Here is a 13743-nt window from a genome sequence, read left to right on the forward strand (position 1 = left end):
AATCAACTGTACGTCGCTCTGGATAAGAGCGTCTGCCCAATTGTACTTATTTTTTATGATCTTCTCAACCTGTTGCTGTCTGAGGATAGCTGCAAGGCGAGGGAGGTTGATACAGAGAGTTAGGGGGAGAGTGATAGGCGGGAGGCAGTGCAAATATTGTATAGTTTAGTAAGCAAAATGCAGTATTTTACACATCATATGACCCATAATATTATGTCCTTTTGGAAACCACAATGTAGTATGCGTTGTGGCTCCATTGTATTTCTAACTGCATCAGCCACAGCCACAATAATTTGTAACCATGAGAATAAATGTTTCCTCTTTCTCTGTGTAATATTCTCTAATATCCAGAGTAATTCTAATTCTTGGAAAACAAACCCCAAAGGGTTACCTTTCAGGAGAGACCAGGATTATGCCTGTAGTCAAAAGAGTTCAAGAATAGTAGCCATTTTATTTTGGGTATGTCATTTTCAAGCTTGTGTCAATAAAATTGGTGATACTTAAGGAGTTAAAAGACTAATTATTTATAAATAATTGTTTTGCAATTCATGACTTTATTTATTGACTTTATGTATTTATTGAGCTATGGATACATTGTATGTATTTAGATTTGATTCATTATTCATTTTGATTTGGAAATCACCTGTAATTAGGCCAGCCATATTATAATCACAATGTTTTAGAATACGCATCCCTTCATTCATGGAGGTCATTATTTTACACTCTGTAGCATCCCAAGAGATTCCAAGACTAAGGCACAAGCAGGGGGGGTTATTGCAAAACATTCTTTGATATCTTTAAATGCTTTTTCATTCCCTCCTCCAGGAAAAATCTGTCTGCTTTTCACCTTTATTTTGTCCTTTATTCTCAACTGTGTGCTATTCAGTAATTGGACCATGCTGTAAAACTGTCCCAAACTTCTAATGCTCTGCAGCTGGAAGAAGAATGGCGTTATGGAGGTGGTTAGTGCGGTGAAATTTCTCTATCATAATCGTTAAAACCCCAGCAATTTTATATAGCGCTCCACTGATAATGTTTCTGTTGAAGTGGCATTCAATAAAGGCTGTGAAATCAATATAATTCATTACAGCAACAGCCTTGTGCCCTGGCCCCCACCCACACCACCACTACCTCTATACACTTATATACACACACCTCCATAAATACAAATACACACACACATGCACACAGCATCCTGCTGCACCCTGGTGTTCTGAGGGACACAATCTCAAATGCATTACACTACCATATATAACTCTGAACAAACAAGCCCTCCAAACTTGATTATAATAAAAACACACACACACACACCCACACACACACACACACACAATAAGCATATTGGCCTAGTCAAGCAAATAATAAGTTAATTTGAGCAATTTCCAATCTCAGCTGGAGAACAAAACAGCAGATGAGATGGCTGCATTCCCAGAGCAAATTCAGTGTTCTGTTCTGTTGTTCACAGAGGGGGGAAAAGGTGGCGGACAGAAAAAAAAATCTGAACCACGGCCGGGTTCAGATCTGCACATCCGAGGGGGCTGCTGCTGAAAGTCAACCCCCTTATTTCTTTGTTTATGTATTTATTTATTTAACATATATGCACTCCTAACACGCTCCAGTGACTGCCAAGGGACCTCTTTTTCGAATCCTGTTCTAATTTCAACAAGCTGATCTAATTATTTACTCAACATGGCATTTTAGTGAAATTCTCTCTGGCGTAAATAAATTACAGTTTTTTTTTTAATTAACTGAAATAAATTCTCTGCCAATTAAAAACACAGAAGGGTGATACAAATCAAATGAATGTGGATCTTGGAGGCATGAAAACAGGGTAGAGAAAAATGGTTGTGTCTCACGGCTCGCATAACCAGTGCTTTCAACTCCAATTAAATTTAGTTTATGTGAATTACATGAGTACTCATAACACAGCCGCCTGATTCATCTTTCCTTAATTTTCCAAGCAAATTACACGTAATATGCATATTGCCCAGTGTACATACAGCACATACATACCTGTTGGGCAGAGAACAGCTTTCCCTGGTACTTGTTGATGACGGTATAGCCAGTGGACACTGTGCGGTCCTCGTACCAGGCCACTGGAGCCAGGAAGTCCCGGGGATTGGCCAGACCATTGGCACCTGGCAAGGAAGCCAGACGTGTGACATTAGTAACTTGTGGCATGTGTCATCATGTTGTACATGATGACCCTCTGATGCCAGAGGGACCAGCCCTTTACCGCAGCGCAACCATGGGTGCCATATGGGGGGTGGGGTTATGATGATTCCAAGGGCCCTGACTGACAGGGGACCTCAAAAATGATTTGAACATATTTGGATTTTCTGGGGTGGTGGGGCTCAATGTGAGACGTTTCCATGAGGCCAAAAAACCTACACACACATATTGGCCCTTCATGGGTAAGATTGGACACCCTTGTTCGAGACAATAGACAAAAACAAGCCTAGTGGGGAAGAACAAATCATTTGTTATTTTCATGTCATGGTAGTATCCAGCTTGGTGTTATCAAACTTTGTGTAAATTTCAATGATATATTGACAAGTTATAAATGATAAATGAGAAAGGTCCTAAATATGCTAACCTTTATTCTGATGAGCAAAAACCATAAGAACTTCAAAATAGCCCGATATTACTATTCACCCCACAGACAAGGGGAGCGTAATTGTCATATTGCCTACTCACTATTACAATGAAAAAAATGTTAACACACCTCAATAGCCCAACTAAAGAACGATCACACAAAATAATTTCATTCAGAAATGGATCATCTTCTCAAAAAGGCACTGAAAGAGAATTTGCTGAGTAAAAAGGAACATGCATATCTTACAAATCAGGCCTGTCAGTCCAATCATCTCATCTCTCAGAAATACACAAACACCCCACGAATCCTCTTCTCAGACCAATCCTTTTCTCACAGAAAATATGTGGATACAGACTATTGTGGTGGTACCTGGCACACTTAGAAACACAATGGAGCCACCGCCAAAACACTTTGATGACAATATCACCAAAATGAACATTCTGCATTGTTTTTTCGAAGCTATATCTAGGCAGTTTTTCAAAAAGGACATTTGGAGACTACAAAAGGACACATGGAAACGAAATGATATTATGATGTGTAAAATACTGTATTTTACTTAATAAAGTATACAAAACTTCTTATTCTGAAAGTATTTGCACTTCCCCCTCCCTTCAACCTCCCTCTACCTCTCACTCTCCTTGTGCTCTCCTCAAATCAAAACAGGTCAAGTAGATTGTAAAAAATAAGTACAATAATCACAATAATAACATCCTGTATACTAATATATTGATTGAGATCAATTGATTTAAGTTTTTGTCAAATTCCCAACCCCCGTCAAGAAGACAAACATATTCCACAATTTCACATGCTATTTATTATTCAAAAGCAGGCTTGCTCCTTATTTATAAGCATACTGAATAATAATAATTTAATAATAAAATAAAAATATTTTGACAATGTATTTGAATGATCACTGATATAAAATGGGGTCAAGACAATGAAAATAAATGGCCTCTATTGTGGAGCCAAAGGTTTTTTCACTGTCTTCCTCAGCAATATTCACTTGAGAATGAGAGAGGCTAGAGAGATGAGAGATTCCTTGGAAGTCCCCCAAAGGAAGTCCTCTAGATGTAGGCATTGGGAATTTGTTGTAAAACAGCAACCTTTTTGGCCATAATATCTCAAGAACAGTTTTTGCCGAGGTGTAACAGTCTCAGTGTGAGTATTGCAAATGCTATTGCTTTGTTACGCAGAAAAAAAAATGCTGTGCTCTGCGAAAGCCAAAAAAACTATACACCATTGGAAACGTAATGTCATTAGCTAAAATGCTTCTCAGTTGATACTTCAATACCATACCACTAGCCGGTTCTAGGTTCAGCTGAAGTTATACTCACGGATGGGGATCACACATTTACTGCAGAGCAAGACGCTTGCCGTGAAAAGGAAACTGACATCATCTTATTTCCAAATTCAGAGAAGGTGAGGTTCCCCCATGCTTGTTTTGCCACCCACATGTTACAAAATAAGGAACTGTTGTCACTAAAGCAATGGCATCTTAAAATAGGTTATACAGATAGAACCGTGAGTTTTAACGGTTTCAAATTGTATATCCTGTTACCATAGTTATTGCGCCGTTAAAAACGAAATTAATGCAGAAAAACCCACACTGGCCCAGCCCAGAGAATTAAGTGGTTAAAGCTAATGCATGTGTGCTCCCAGCCTACCTCAAAGACACTAAGGATGTGCAATACTGCCTAAACAATTGCACTCTAAACCAAAACACTTATATGGATGCATACCAGATGAGAAGGCATTGGAATCAGTGGAACATTTTCTGTCTTATTGTAACAGAACGGACCTTCCTCCCAACAGGTTTTTATTGGAGCTATTATATCGTATCCTAAGCAGCAATTTGTTGAGTTTTCGGTGGTTCATTCAACAAGCAGGCATGGCTATGGGCATGGCAGTGGTGCCGTGCCCTCTGTCACGGGCTGGTGGTTGGCAAATGGGAAGAAATCATGATACACAACCCTCACACCAATCCATATCATTCAAAAATCGAACTATGCAAAAGGTATATCCTAATAAATAATAAACATTAAATCCCAATTACTTGGTGACATAGTTTCTCAATGACAAGGGGGTGTTTCTACTGTTCAGATGTAGTGTCACTTATATAAAACAAGCAGCCCGCCTGATCACCAGTCAGCCCAGGTCGGCTCATGTCACCCCGCTTCTCACTGGCCTCCACTGGCTTCCTATTGCCGCACGCATCCGTTTCAAGGCCCTAGTGTTGGCATTTCAGGCTGCTAAGGGGACTGCCCCACCTTACATACAATCCCTGATCACTCCCTACTCCCCAGCTAGACCACTCCGGTCTGCCAGCTCTGGTCGCCTTACGGTTCCCTCTCTACGTGCACCTGGCGGTCGAGCTGCACGTTCACGCCTGTTTTCCGTTCTGGTTCCTCAGTGGTGGAATGACTTGCCTACCACTGTCAGGACAGCAGAATCCCTCCCCTTATTTCGACGCAGACTAAAAACACACCTTTTCAAACTCTACCTTAGTCCTCCCTCCTGATTTCCCTCGCCCCCCTTTCTGATATCCCTATCCCGCTTGCCTAACCCAAAAAAGAAAAAAAACAACAAAAAAAACCCAATTTGCACTTATGTGACTATATGTTTAGAAAAGCATTTCATGTGTATTTTCCGAGTTATGGATGTGATGCTTTGACTTGTGTAAGAACCTATGCACTTGTAAGTCGCTTTGGATTAAAAGCGTCTGCCAAATGACTAAAATGTAAATGTAAATGTAATCATTGAAAATGTGGCTGGGATTCAACCATGCAGTGCCTCAGCAAATTACAGTGTGTTCCCATCTACTGCTCGTACTGGTACTGCACGACTGAACCCCAGTCATGTCATTGAGACACTATGTCCAGGGGAGGCAGCAGAGATTGATATACAGTGGGAGCAATAATTATTTGATCCCTTGCTGATTTTGTAGGTTTGCCCACTTACAAAGTGTATTTTAATCATAGGTACATTTTAACATTGAGAGACAGAATATCACAAAATAATCCACAATAACAACATCATATAAATTTTATAAATGTAATGTCATATTTTCACATGAAATAAGTATTTGATCCATAGAACAATAGGATTTAATACTTGGTGGAGAAACCTTTGTTGGCAAGCACAGAGGTCAGACGTTTGTTGTAGTTTTTCACCAGGTTTGCACAGATCTTGGGAGGGATTTTGGTCCACTCCTCTTTGCAGATTCTCTCCAAATCCTTAAGGTTCCGAGGCTGTCGCTTGGCAACTCGAAGCTTCAGCTCCCTCCACAGATTTTCGATGGGATTTAGGTCTGGAGACTGGCTAGGCCACTCCAGGACCTTAATATGCTTCTTTCTGAGCCACTCCTTTGTTGCCTTGGCCATATGTTTTGGGTCATTGTCATGTCATAAGGTTTAAGGTTTCCACCTCCATGCTTCACAGTGGGGATGGTATTCTTGGGGTTGTACTAAGCATTTCTCTTCCTCCAAACACGGCGAGTCGAGTTGATGCCAAATAGCTCTATTTTGGTCTCAGCTGACCACATCACCTTCTCCCAAGCCTCCTCTGGATCATCCAGGTGTTCTTTGGCAAACTTCAGACGGGCCTGTACATGTGCCTTCTTCAGCAGAGGAACCTTGCGAGCGCAGCAGGATTTTAATCCTTCACGGTGTAGTGTGTTACTGATGGTTCTCTTCGTGACTGTGGTCTCAACTGCCTTCAGGTCATTAACAAGCTCCTCCTGTGTAGTACTGGGCTGATCCCTGACCTTTCTCATGATCATTGATATCCCACGAGGTGAGATCTTGCATGGAGCCCCAGACTGAGGGAGATTGGCGGTGACTTTGTGTTTCTTCCATTTTCTAATAATTGCTCCAACAGTTGTTAACTTCTCACCAAGCTGCTTGCTTATTTTCTTGTAGCCCATCCCAGCCTTGTGCATGTCTACAATTTTGTCCCTGATGTCCTTAGACAGCTCATTTGTCTTGCCCATGGTGGAAACGTTGGAATCTGATTGATTGTGTGGACAGGTGTCTTTTATACAGCTACATAACGATGTAACGGGTTGACACAGGTAATGAGTGGAGATTAGGAGTGCTTCTTAATGGAAAACTAACTGGTCTGTGGGAGCCAGAATTATTACTGATTGGTAGGGGATCAAATACTTATTTCATGCAAAAATACGATAATAAATGTATAAAATTTATATGATGTTGTTATTGTGGATTATTTTGTGATATTCTGTCTCTCAATGTTAAAATGTACCTATGATCAGCTCCATTCTTTGTAAGTGGGCAAACCTACAAAATCAGCAAGGGATCAAATAATTATTGTTCCCACTGTATGATGCTTTCACCAAGCAATTGGGATTTAATTAAATCAATTTTGCCCAGGTACTGCACGGTTGAACCTCAGCTCCAATTTCTATAATGCGTATATGTGATTGATATATATGACACGATATCTGAACAGTAGAAGGTCTCGGATTTTCAAAACACTCCCATGTCATTTAGACTCGATGCACTGTACAGGGGAGGCGGTAGAGTTTGACATACATTGATGTGCTCTCAGCTATAAACGCATTACGTTCTAATACACTCTAATTCTCCTTGCCAAACCACAGTGACATTTTCATGAATACCTAGCCACATTTGCATGATGTTTATTTGATTTAAGTTGCATCAATGATGTTTCCACAGAGTGGTTGATGTGATGCATTTTAAATGACTCTAGTTCAATAATTGTATTAATTCTTAAGTAATGGGAGTATTTCATTTGTATTTCTCCATTTTAAACATTAATGTTACTGTGCTAAAAGGAAGACACTATTTACTATAAAGGTAGTATTATCTTATAATGTCAAAAAAAAATTCATCAAAAAGGAAATTAGTAGTTTTACTATTTTTTTTAACATTTTTGTCATTTGGCTTTTAATCCAAAGCGACTTACAAGTGCATAGGTTCTACCACAAGTCAAAGCATCACATCCAGAACTAGGAAAATACACATGGAATGCTGTTCTGAACATATAGTTGTCATCATAAGTGCAATTTTTTTTTTTTGGGGGGGGGGGGGGGGGGGGGGGGGCGTTAGACAAGGATAGGGATATCAGAAAGGAGGGGCGGGGGAAATCAGGAGGGAGGACTGAGGTAGAGATTGAAAAGGTGTGTTTTGAGTCTGCGTCGAAACAGGGGGAGGGATTCTGCTGTCCTGACAGTGGTAGGCAAGTCATTCCACCACTGAGGAACCAGAACAGAAAACAGGCGTGAACGTGCAGCTCGACCGCCAGGTGCACGTAGAGAGGGAACCATAAGGCGACCAGAGCTGGCAGACCGGAGTGGTCTAGCTGGGGAGTAGGGAGTGATCAAGGATTGTATGTAAGGTGGGCAGCCTGAAATGCCAACACTAGGGCCTTGAAACGGATGCGTGCGGCAATAGGAAGCCAGTGGAAGCCAATGAGAAGCGGGGTGACATGAGCCGACCTGGGCTGACTGGTGATCAGGCGGGCTGCAGCATTCTGGACCAGCTGGAGGGGCTTGATGGAACATGCTGGGAGACCAGCTAGGAGGGAGTTGCAGCAATCCAGGCGGGAAATGACGAGCGCCTGGACTAGGAGCTGGGTGGCTTTCTCCGTCAGGAGATGACAGATACGGCGTATATTATACAGAAAGAACCTGCAGGTTCTGGCAGTGGAGGATACTTGTGGAGCCAGGGTGAGGCAGTTATTAAGAGTCACCCCAAGATTCTTTGCCGTACAGGAGGAGGAAACTACAAAGTCCTCAACAGTCAGTGAGATGACGGAGAGGACTTAGCAGGGATGTAAAGAAGCTCAGTTTTGGCAAGGTTGAGCTTCAGGTGGTGGAAAGTCATCCATGCAGAGATATCAGCCAAGCAGGCAGAGAGAGATCTGTGTGGTGACTTGGGTGTCGGGGGGGGGAGGAAATAAAGAGTTGGGTGTCATCAGCGTAAGAATGATAAGAAAAGCCATGGGAAGAGATAACAGAACCAAGAGACATGGTGCATAGCGAGAAGTGGAGAGGCCCAAGAACTGAGCCCTGCTGGACTCCAGTTTGTAGGCGGTGAGGGTCAGAGACTGAGCCCCTCCAAGTCACCTGGTATGAGCGACCAGAGAGGTAGGAGGAAAACCAAGCGAGTGCAGCCCTGTGACACCCATCCCAGACAGCGAGAGTGGCCACTCTTGAAGCCAGACTGGTTGGGGTCATGGAGATTGTTCTGGAGAAGATAAGTGGACAGTTGGGAGCAGACCGCCCGTTCCAGAGTTTTAGCGAGAAAGGGAAGAGAGACAGGCCGGTAGTTGTTCAGGGCAGAGGGGTCAAGAGTAGGTTTTTTGAGCAGGGGAGTGACTCTGGCCCTATTCAGGGAAGAGGGCATGGTGCCGGAAGAGAGGGAGGTGTTGATTAGAGAGGAGAGAAAAGGGAGAATGTCATTGGATATAGATTGTAGGAGGGGAGAGGGGATGGGGTCAAGAGGACAGGTGGTCGGGCGGCGGGATGTAAGGAGTTTCAATGTGTCGGCATCAGAGAGGGGAGAAAAGGAGGCTAGGGAGTTGGGGAAGGTAGGAGGGTCAGCAGGGGGAGAGGGTTGTGAGAAGGAATTGCGAATGGCATCAACCTTCTTTTCAAAGAAGGAGACAAAGTCATCAGGTGTGAGTGATGAGGGGGGTGGGGGGGGGAGGGGGGGCCAGAAGAGAGGAGAAGGTTGAAAACAGTTTGTGGGGATTAGAGGCGGCCGCGTTAATTTTCGAGTGAAAGAAGGAAGATTTAGCTAGAGAGACAGAGGAATGGAAAGATGATAAGAGGGCATGGAAGGAAGCCATATCACTGGGGAGACAGGACCTTTTCCATTTTCTCTCCGCTGCCCGCAGTTCGGTTCGGACAGCTTGTAGAGCATCAGAAAGCCAAGGACTGGGGGGGAGGCCCGAGCTAGTTTGGTGGTGAGGGGACACAGAGAGTCAAAGGAAGATGAGAGGGAGGACATGAGAGTTGTAGCAGCATCATGGGGAGACAGTCAAGAGAAAGACTCTGCGGATGATAGGGAGGAGAGGATTGTAGGTGAGAGGGTGGAGGAAGACAGGTGGCGTGGGTGGATGGTGGGAGAGATGGATGGGTGTTCGAGGAGAGTGGAAGAGAAAAAGAGATGAAGGAGTGGTCAGATATATGGAGTGGTGTTACAGAGAGGTTGGTTGTTGTGCAGCTCCTTGTGAAGATGAGGTCAAGAAGGTTGCCTGCTTTGTGGGTGGGAGGGGAAAGAGTGAGGGGAAGGTCAAAAGAAGAAAGGAGGGAGAGAAAGGTAGACTGGGTGGACTCTGAGTTGAGGTTGAAGTCACCCAGGAGGATCAGGGGGGTGTCATTGACTGGTGAGGAGCTAAGGAGGATGTCCATCTCATCCAAGAAGCTCCCCAGAGGACCCGGGGGGGCGATAAACAACAATAATAAACAGTTTGCATGGCAAAGTAACAGAAACCGCATGAAATTCCAAAGAGGAGAAGGCGAAGGATGAGGAGAAGACACTAGATCTCCATGAGGATGAGATTAGGAGACCTGTGCCACCTCCTCTGCCAGAGGTTCTGGGTGTGTGGGAAAAAGAGAAGGCAGAGGAAAGGGCAGCCGGGGTGGCTGTGTTCTCTGGTGAGAGCCACGTTTCAGTTAAAGCAATGTCTATGTTCAGAATTTGTTAGGCCTTTCATATTATTAAAGCAGAACAATTTATATTTTTCAGTATGTACTTAAATTATAGCTTTATTCCATTATATAATACTGGTTTTATCGTTGGGACTTTTGTTTTGAAATTTCATACTTTCACTAAAAAATATTATTATGGCTAGTTTCACACTGTTTTTATGTAGATGTAGCATTGTTTCTTATGTTCATGTATAATTACACAAAAACGTATTTATTTATAATTACTCATCAGGAAACAAATATTGTTATCCCTTCTGGTTCTTGACCTAATTTCCTGTCCACTTCGCCCCTTAAATATTGGTCTGGCCTCTCCTCTGCCTATTTCTGGTAATGTGCATGTGGAGAGAGGTATGTGTCTGTCTTACTCAGCCCTGTTATGTTGTTTTATGTATTATTGTCATTGTGACTTTGGGGCATTAATGGTGGCTATGGTCTTGGTTTAGGAGCTGTTTTGAAGAATAGCATTTCCTGATGGGTACGTTTCTTTGTTGAAAACAAGTATGTCATTTATTTTGGTATTTTAATATGAATAAATATGTGCTACTCTCTTTCCGGTAATATGCATGTGGAGAGATAGCATTTCCTGATGGGTGCGTTTCTTTGTTGAAAACAAAAAATACATGGTTTGAAACCAGGAGAGAAGTTGTCTCCTATTTAATGAAGAAACACACAACACAGAGTAACACCGGTCACATAGGCATGATCAAGCGCAACCTAAAAACATGCATTTCCGAACACAAAACGGCCATTAGAACATATACAGTCGAGCCAAACATTATTTGAAGGCATATCATGGCTCCCCCTCAACTCTCTACTTTATGGGAATTGAACGCATCATTCCCTCACATAAAACATACAAAAGAAATTGGTGCAGAGGGAAATGTACTGGGTCCACACATTACAATCAATGGCACCAAGGCCCTTAATGATGATTTCAGTTTAAAACGTTTCCTGTAAATTAATTATTGTTGTTACTAGCAATGGTAATTAAACATCTGTGATTAAGTGGAAATTGGAGAAGTGTCTCACCTGTATTACAATCGTGTATATTTGCTTCACCTGTGCTGTGATCATGTATGTTATAGAAACAGACCTTGCATACCAGTGTGAATATATGCTCTGATTTACATTTTTACATTTTAGTCATTTGGCAGACGCTTTTAATCCAAAGCGACTTACAAGTGCATAGGTTCTACCATAAGTCAGAGCATCACATCCAGAAACTAACAAAATACACATGAAATGCTGTTCTAAACATAGTTGTCATCAGAAGTGCATTTTTTTATTTTTTATTTTTTATTTTTTTTGGGGGGGGGGGGGGGGGGTTAGACAAGGATAGGGATATCAGAAAGGAGGGGCAGGGGAAATCAGGAGGGAGGACTAAGGTAGAGTTTGAAAAGGTGGGTTTTGAGTCTGCGTCGAAATAGGGGGAGGGATTCTGCTGTTCTGACAGTGGTAGGCAAGTCATTCCACCACTGAGGAACCAGAACGGAAAACAGGCGTGAACGTGCAGCTCGACCGCCAGGTGCATGTAGAGAGGGAACCGTAAGGCGACCAGAGCTGGCAGACCGGAGTGGTCTAGCTGGGGAGTAGGGAGTGATCAGGGATTGTATGTAAGGTGGGGCAGTCCCCTTAGCAGCCTGAAATGCCAACACTAGGGCCTTGAAACGGATGCGTGCGGCAATAGGAAGCCAGTGGAGGCCAATGAGAAGCGGCTGATCAAGGCTGATCAAGGCTGTCCTAGCTGAAATGCATTAGCATTCTGTTACTTTCTGCGTGCCAGAAAGAATGACCGCAACAAAAAATTAAGCTTCTGAAGTATTCAAAAGAAAACATTAAGAAGCCTGAAGCGTTTTGCCCACCACCAAAGAAGGTATGTTTGGATAAAAAAGGGTGAAGTCTTTCAAGAGAAGAATGCTTTGCCAACTGTGAAGCATTGAGGTGGATCCATGATGCTTTGGGCTTGTGTGGCAGCTGGGGGCATAGGAAATATTGTGTGAGTGGAAGGAAGAATGGATTCTACGAAATATCAAGTCATACTAGATGCTAATTTTCAAAGGTCAGTCCAGCAAGACAATGCATACCTCAAAATCAACCATGAAGTACCTCCAGGAAATACAGTTTTGGAATGGACACCACAGTCCCCAGACTTGAGTATTATTGAAAATCTGTGGAGAAATCTCAAACATGCCATACATGCAAGGAGGCCGAAGAATATTTCCAAAAGCGAGAATTGAAAGACTCTTAGCTGGCTACAGGAAGCATTTACAAGCTGTTATATTTGCCCGAGGAGGAGTTACAAAGTACTAACTGACAGGGCTCCAAAACCTTTGCACAGGGTTTTACATTTTTTAATTATTTTCAAACTGTAAAAAATAAAAATAAAAAGTAATCTTGCTTTAAAATTTGAAGAAAGGTATCATGGTTAACGTTTTAGATACCATTTAGAGCTCAGGTTCGCTTCTGTTCACTTTTATTGTGAATTGTAAAAGGCTTTTTGACTAAGGCGCCCAAATTTCTGCACACTACTGTACATGTCTCATACGGCAGGTTGGGACCACTCGTAAATGTTGCTTCTACCTAAGAAAAAATCTAAATAAGAGAAAATTGGTGAATGCAAGTTTTCTTAAATCACTTGTTTTAAGAGATTTAAGTGATTAAAGAACAAATCTGTTTGTACGCGTGGTTCTAGCTTGAGGCCCATTGAATAATAAAATGACTTAGCAAGAAGTGAGCTGGAAATATTAGGCATGTGAATTGTTGTTCGCCTACCATGTTATCATATTTATTGTCACAGTAGGTCTATTCACCTGTGCTGGTAAAGTTATTTTTTCACTTCTCACAGGAAAATGTTGATTTGTGCAGCCTTCTTTAAGTAATTCATTATATTTAGATTACAGTGTCATATTAAACCTCTTGATTGCTGATAACTGATTCCCTGCCTTTCATTGAAATGAACTGGTACAACGATGTTAATTCTGATTTAGCTAATTAATAAATGAATAAATGATTTAGCAAATTAATAAATCATGTCTTCCGCTTGCAACATGACTTTTCATTCACCAGTTGTTTGTATGCATGGATTGAATTTTGTGTGGAGATACTGTACTTTTCCATTTGAAGTGAAAATGTAATAAATTCCACAGCAGGGTTGCTGTGGCAGGGAGGTGAGGTGGGGGTGGGGGTGATGACACACCAATCGGACCAAGGTCTGGCAGCTCAAAGTGGGCACCATACACCTCCAGGATGTAGCCTCTGGTTTCCCCGTAGACATCCACACTGAAATGCATCCCTTGCTGGAACACACAGGTGAGATGGAAAGTTGAGTAACCATGGGGGTGGGTTTCACAATAAACGTTAAAAATCAATGCTCCTGGCATTTTAGGTACAGAGATGTTTGGCTGCTTCTCACTATGTTGGAGGTCTACAGTGGTATTGGGAGGAAGATATC

The 13743-nt window shown here is 42.3% G+C and overlaps 1 protein-coding gene across 2 annotated transcripts in view; it reads right to left on the minus strand.

The window, feature by feature from the left end:
• The window catches only part of hgd (homogentisate 1,2-dioxygenase), a 75552-nt gene that overhangs the window by 7604 nt on the left and 54205 nt on the right, over positions 1 to 13743 (minus strand). For both annotated transcript variants that reach the window (XM_061240401.1, XM_061240402.1), the window contains exons 9-10: positions 13489 to 13588; positions 2014 to 2138 (exon numbers count right to left, since the gene is read on the minus strand). In XM_061240401.1, the coding sequence (XP_061096385.1) occupies positions 2014 to 2138; positions 13489 to 13588 (225 nt within the window). The remainder of the gene's footprint in view (positions 1 to 2013; positions 2139 to 13488; positions 13589 to 13743) is intronic.

Source organism: Conger conger, chromosome 4, assembly GCF_963514075.1.
Source record: "Conger conger chromosome 4, fConCon1.1, whole genome shotgun sequence".
NCBI classification, from domain to species: Eukaryota; Metazoa; Chordata; class Actinopteri; order Anguilliformes; family Congridae; genus Conger; species Conger conger.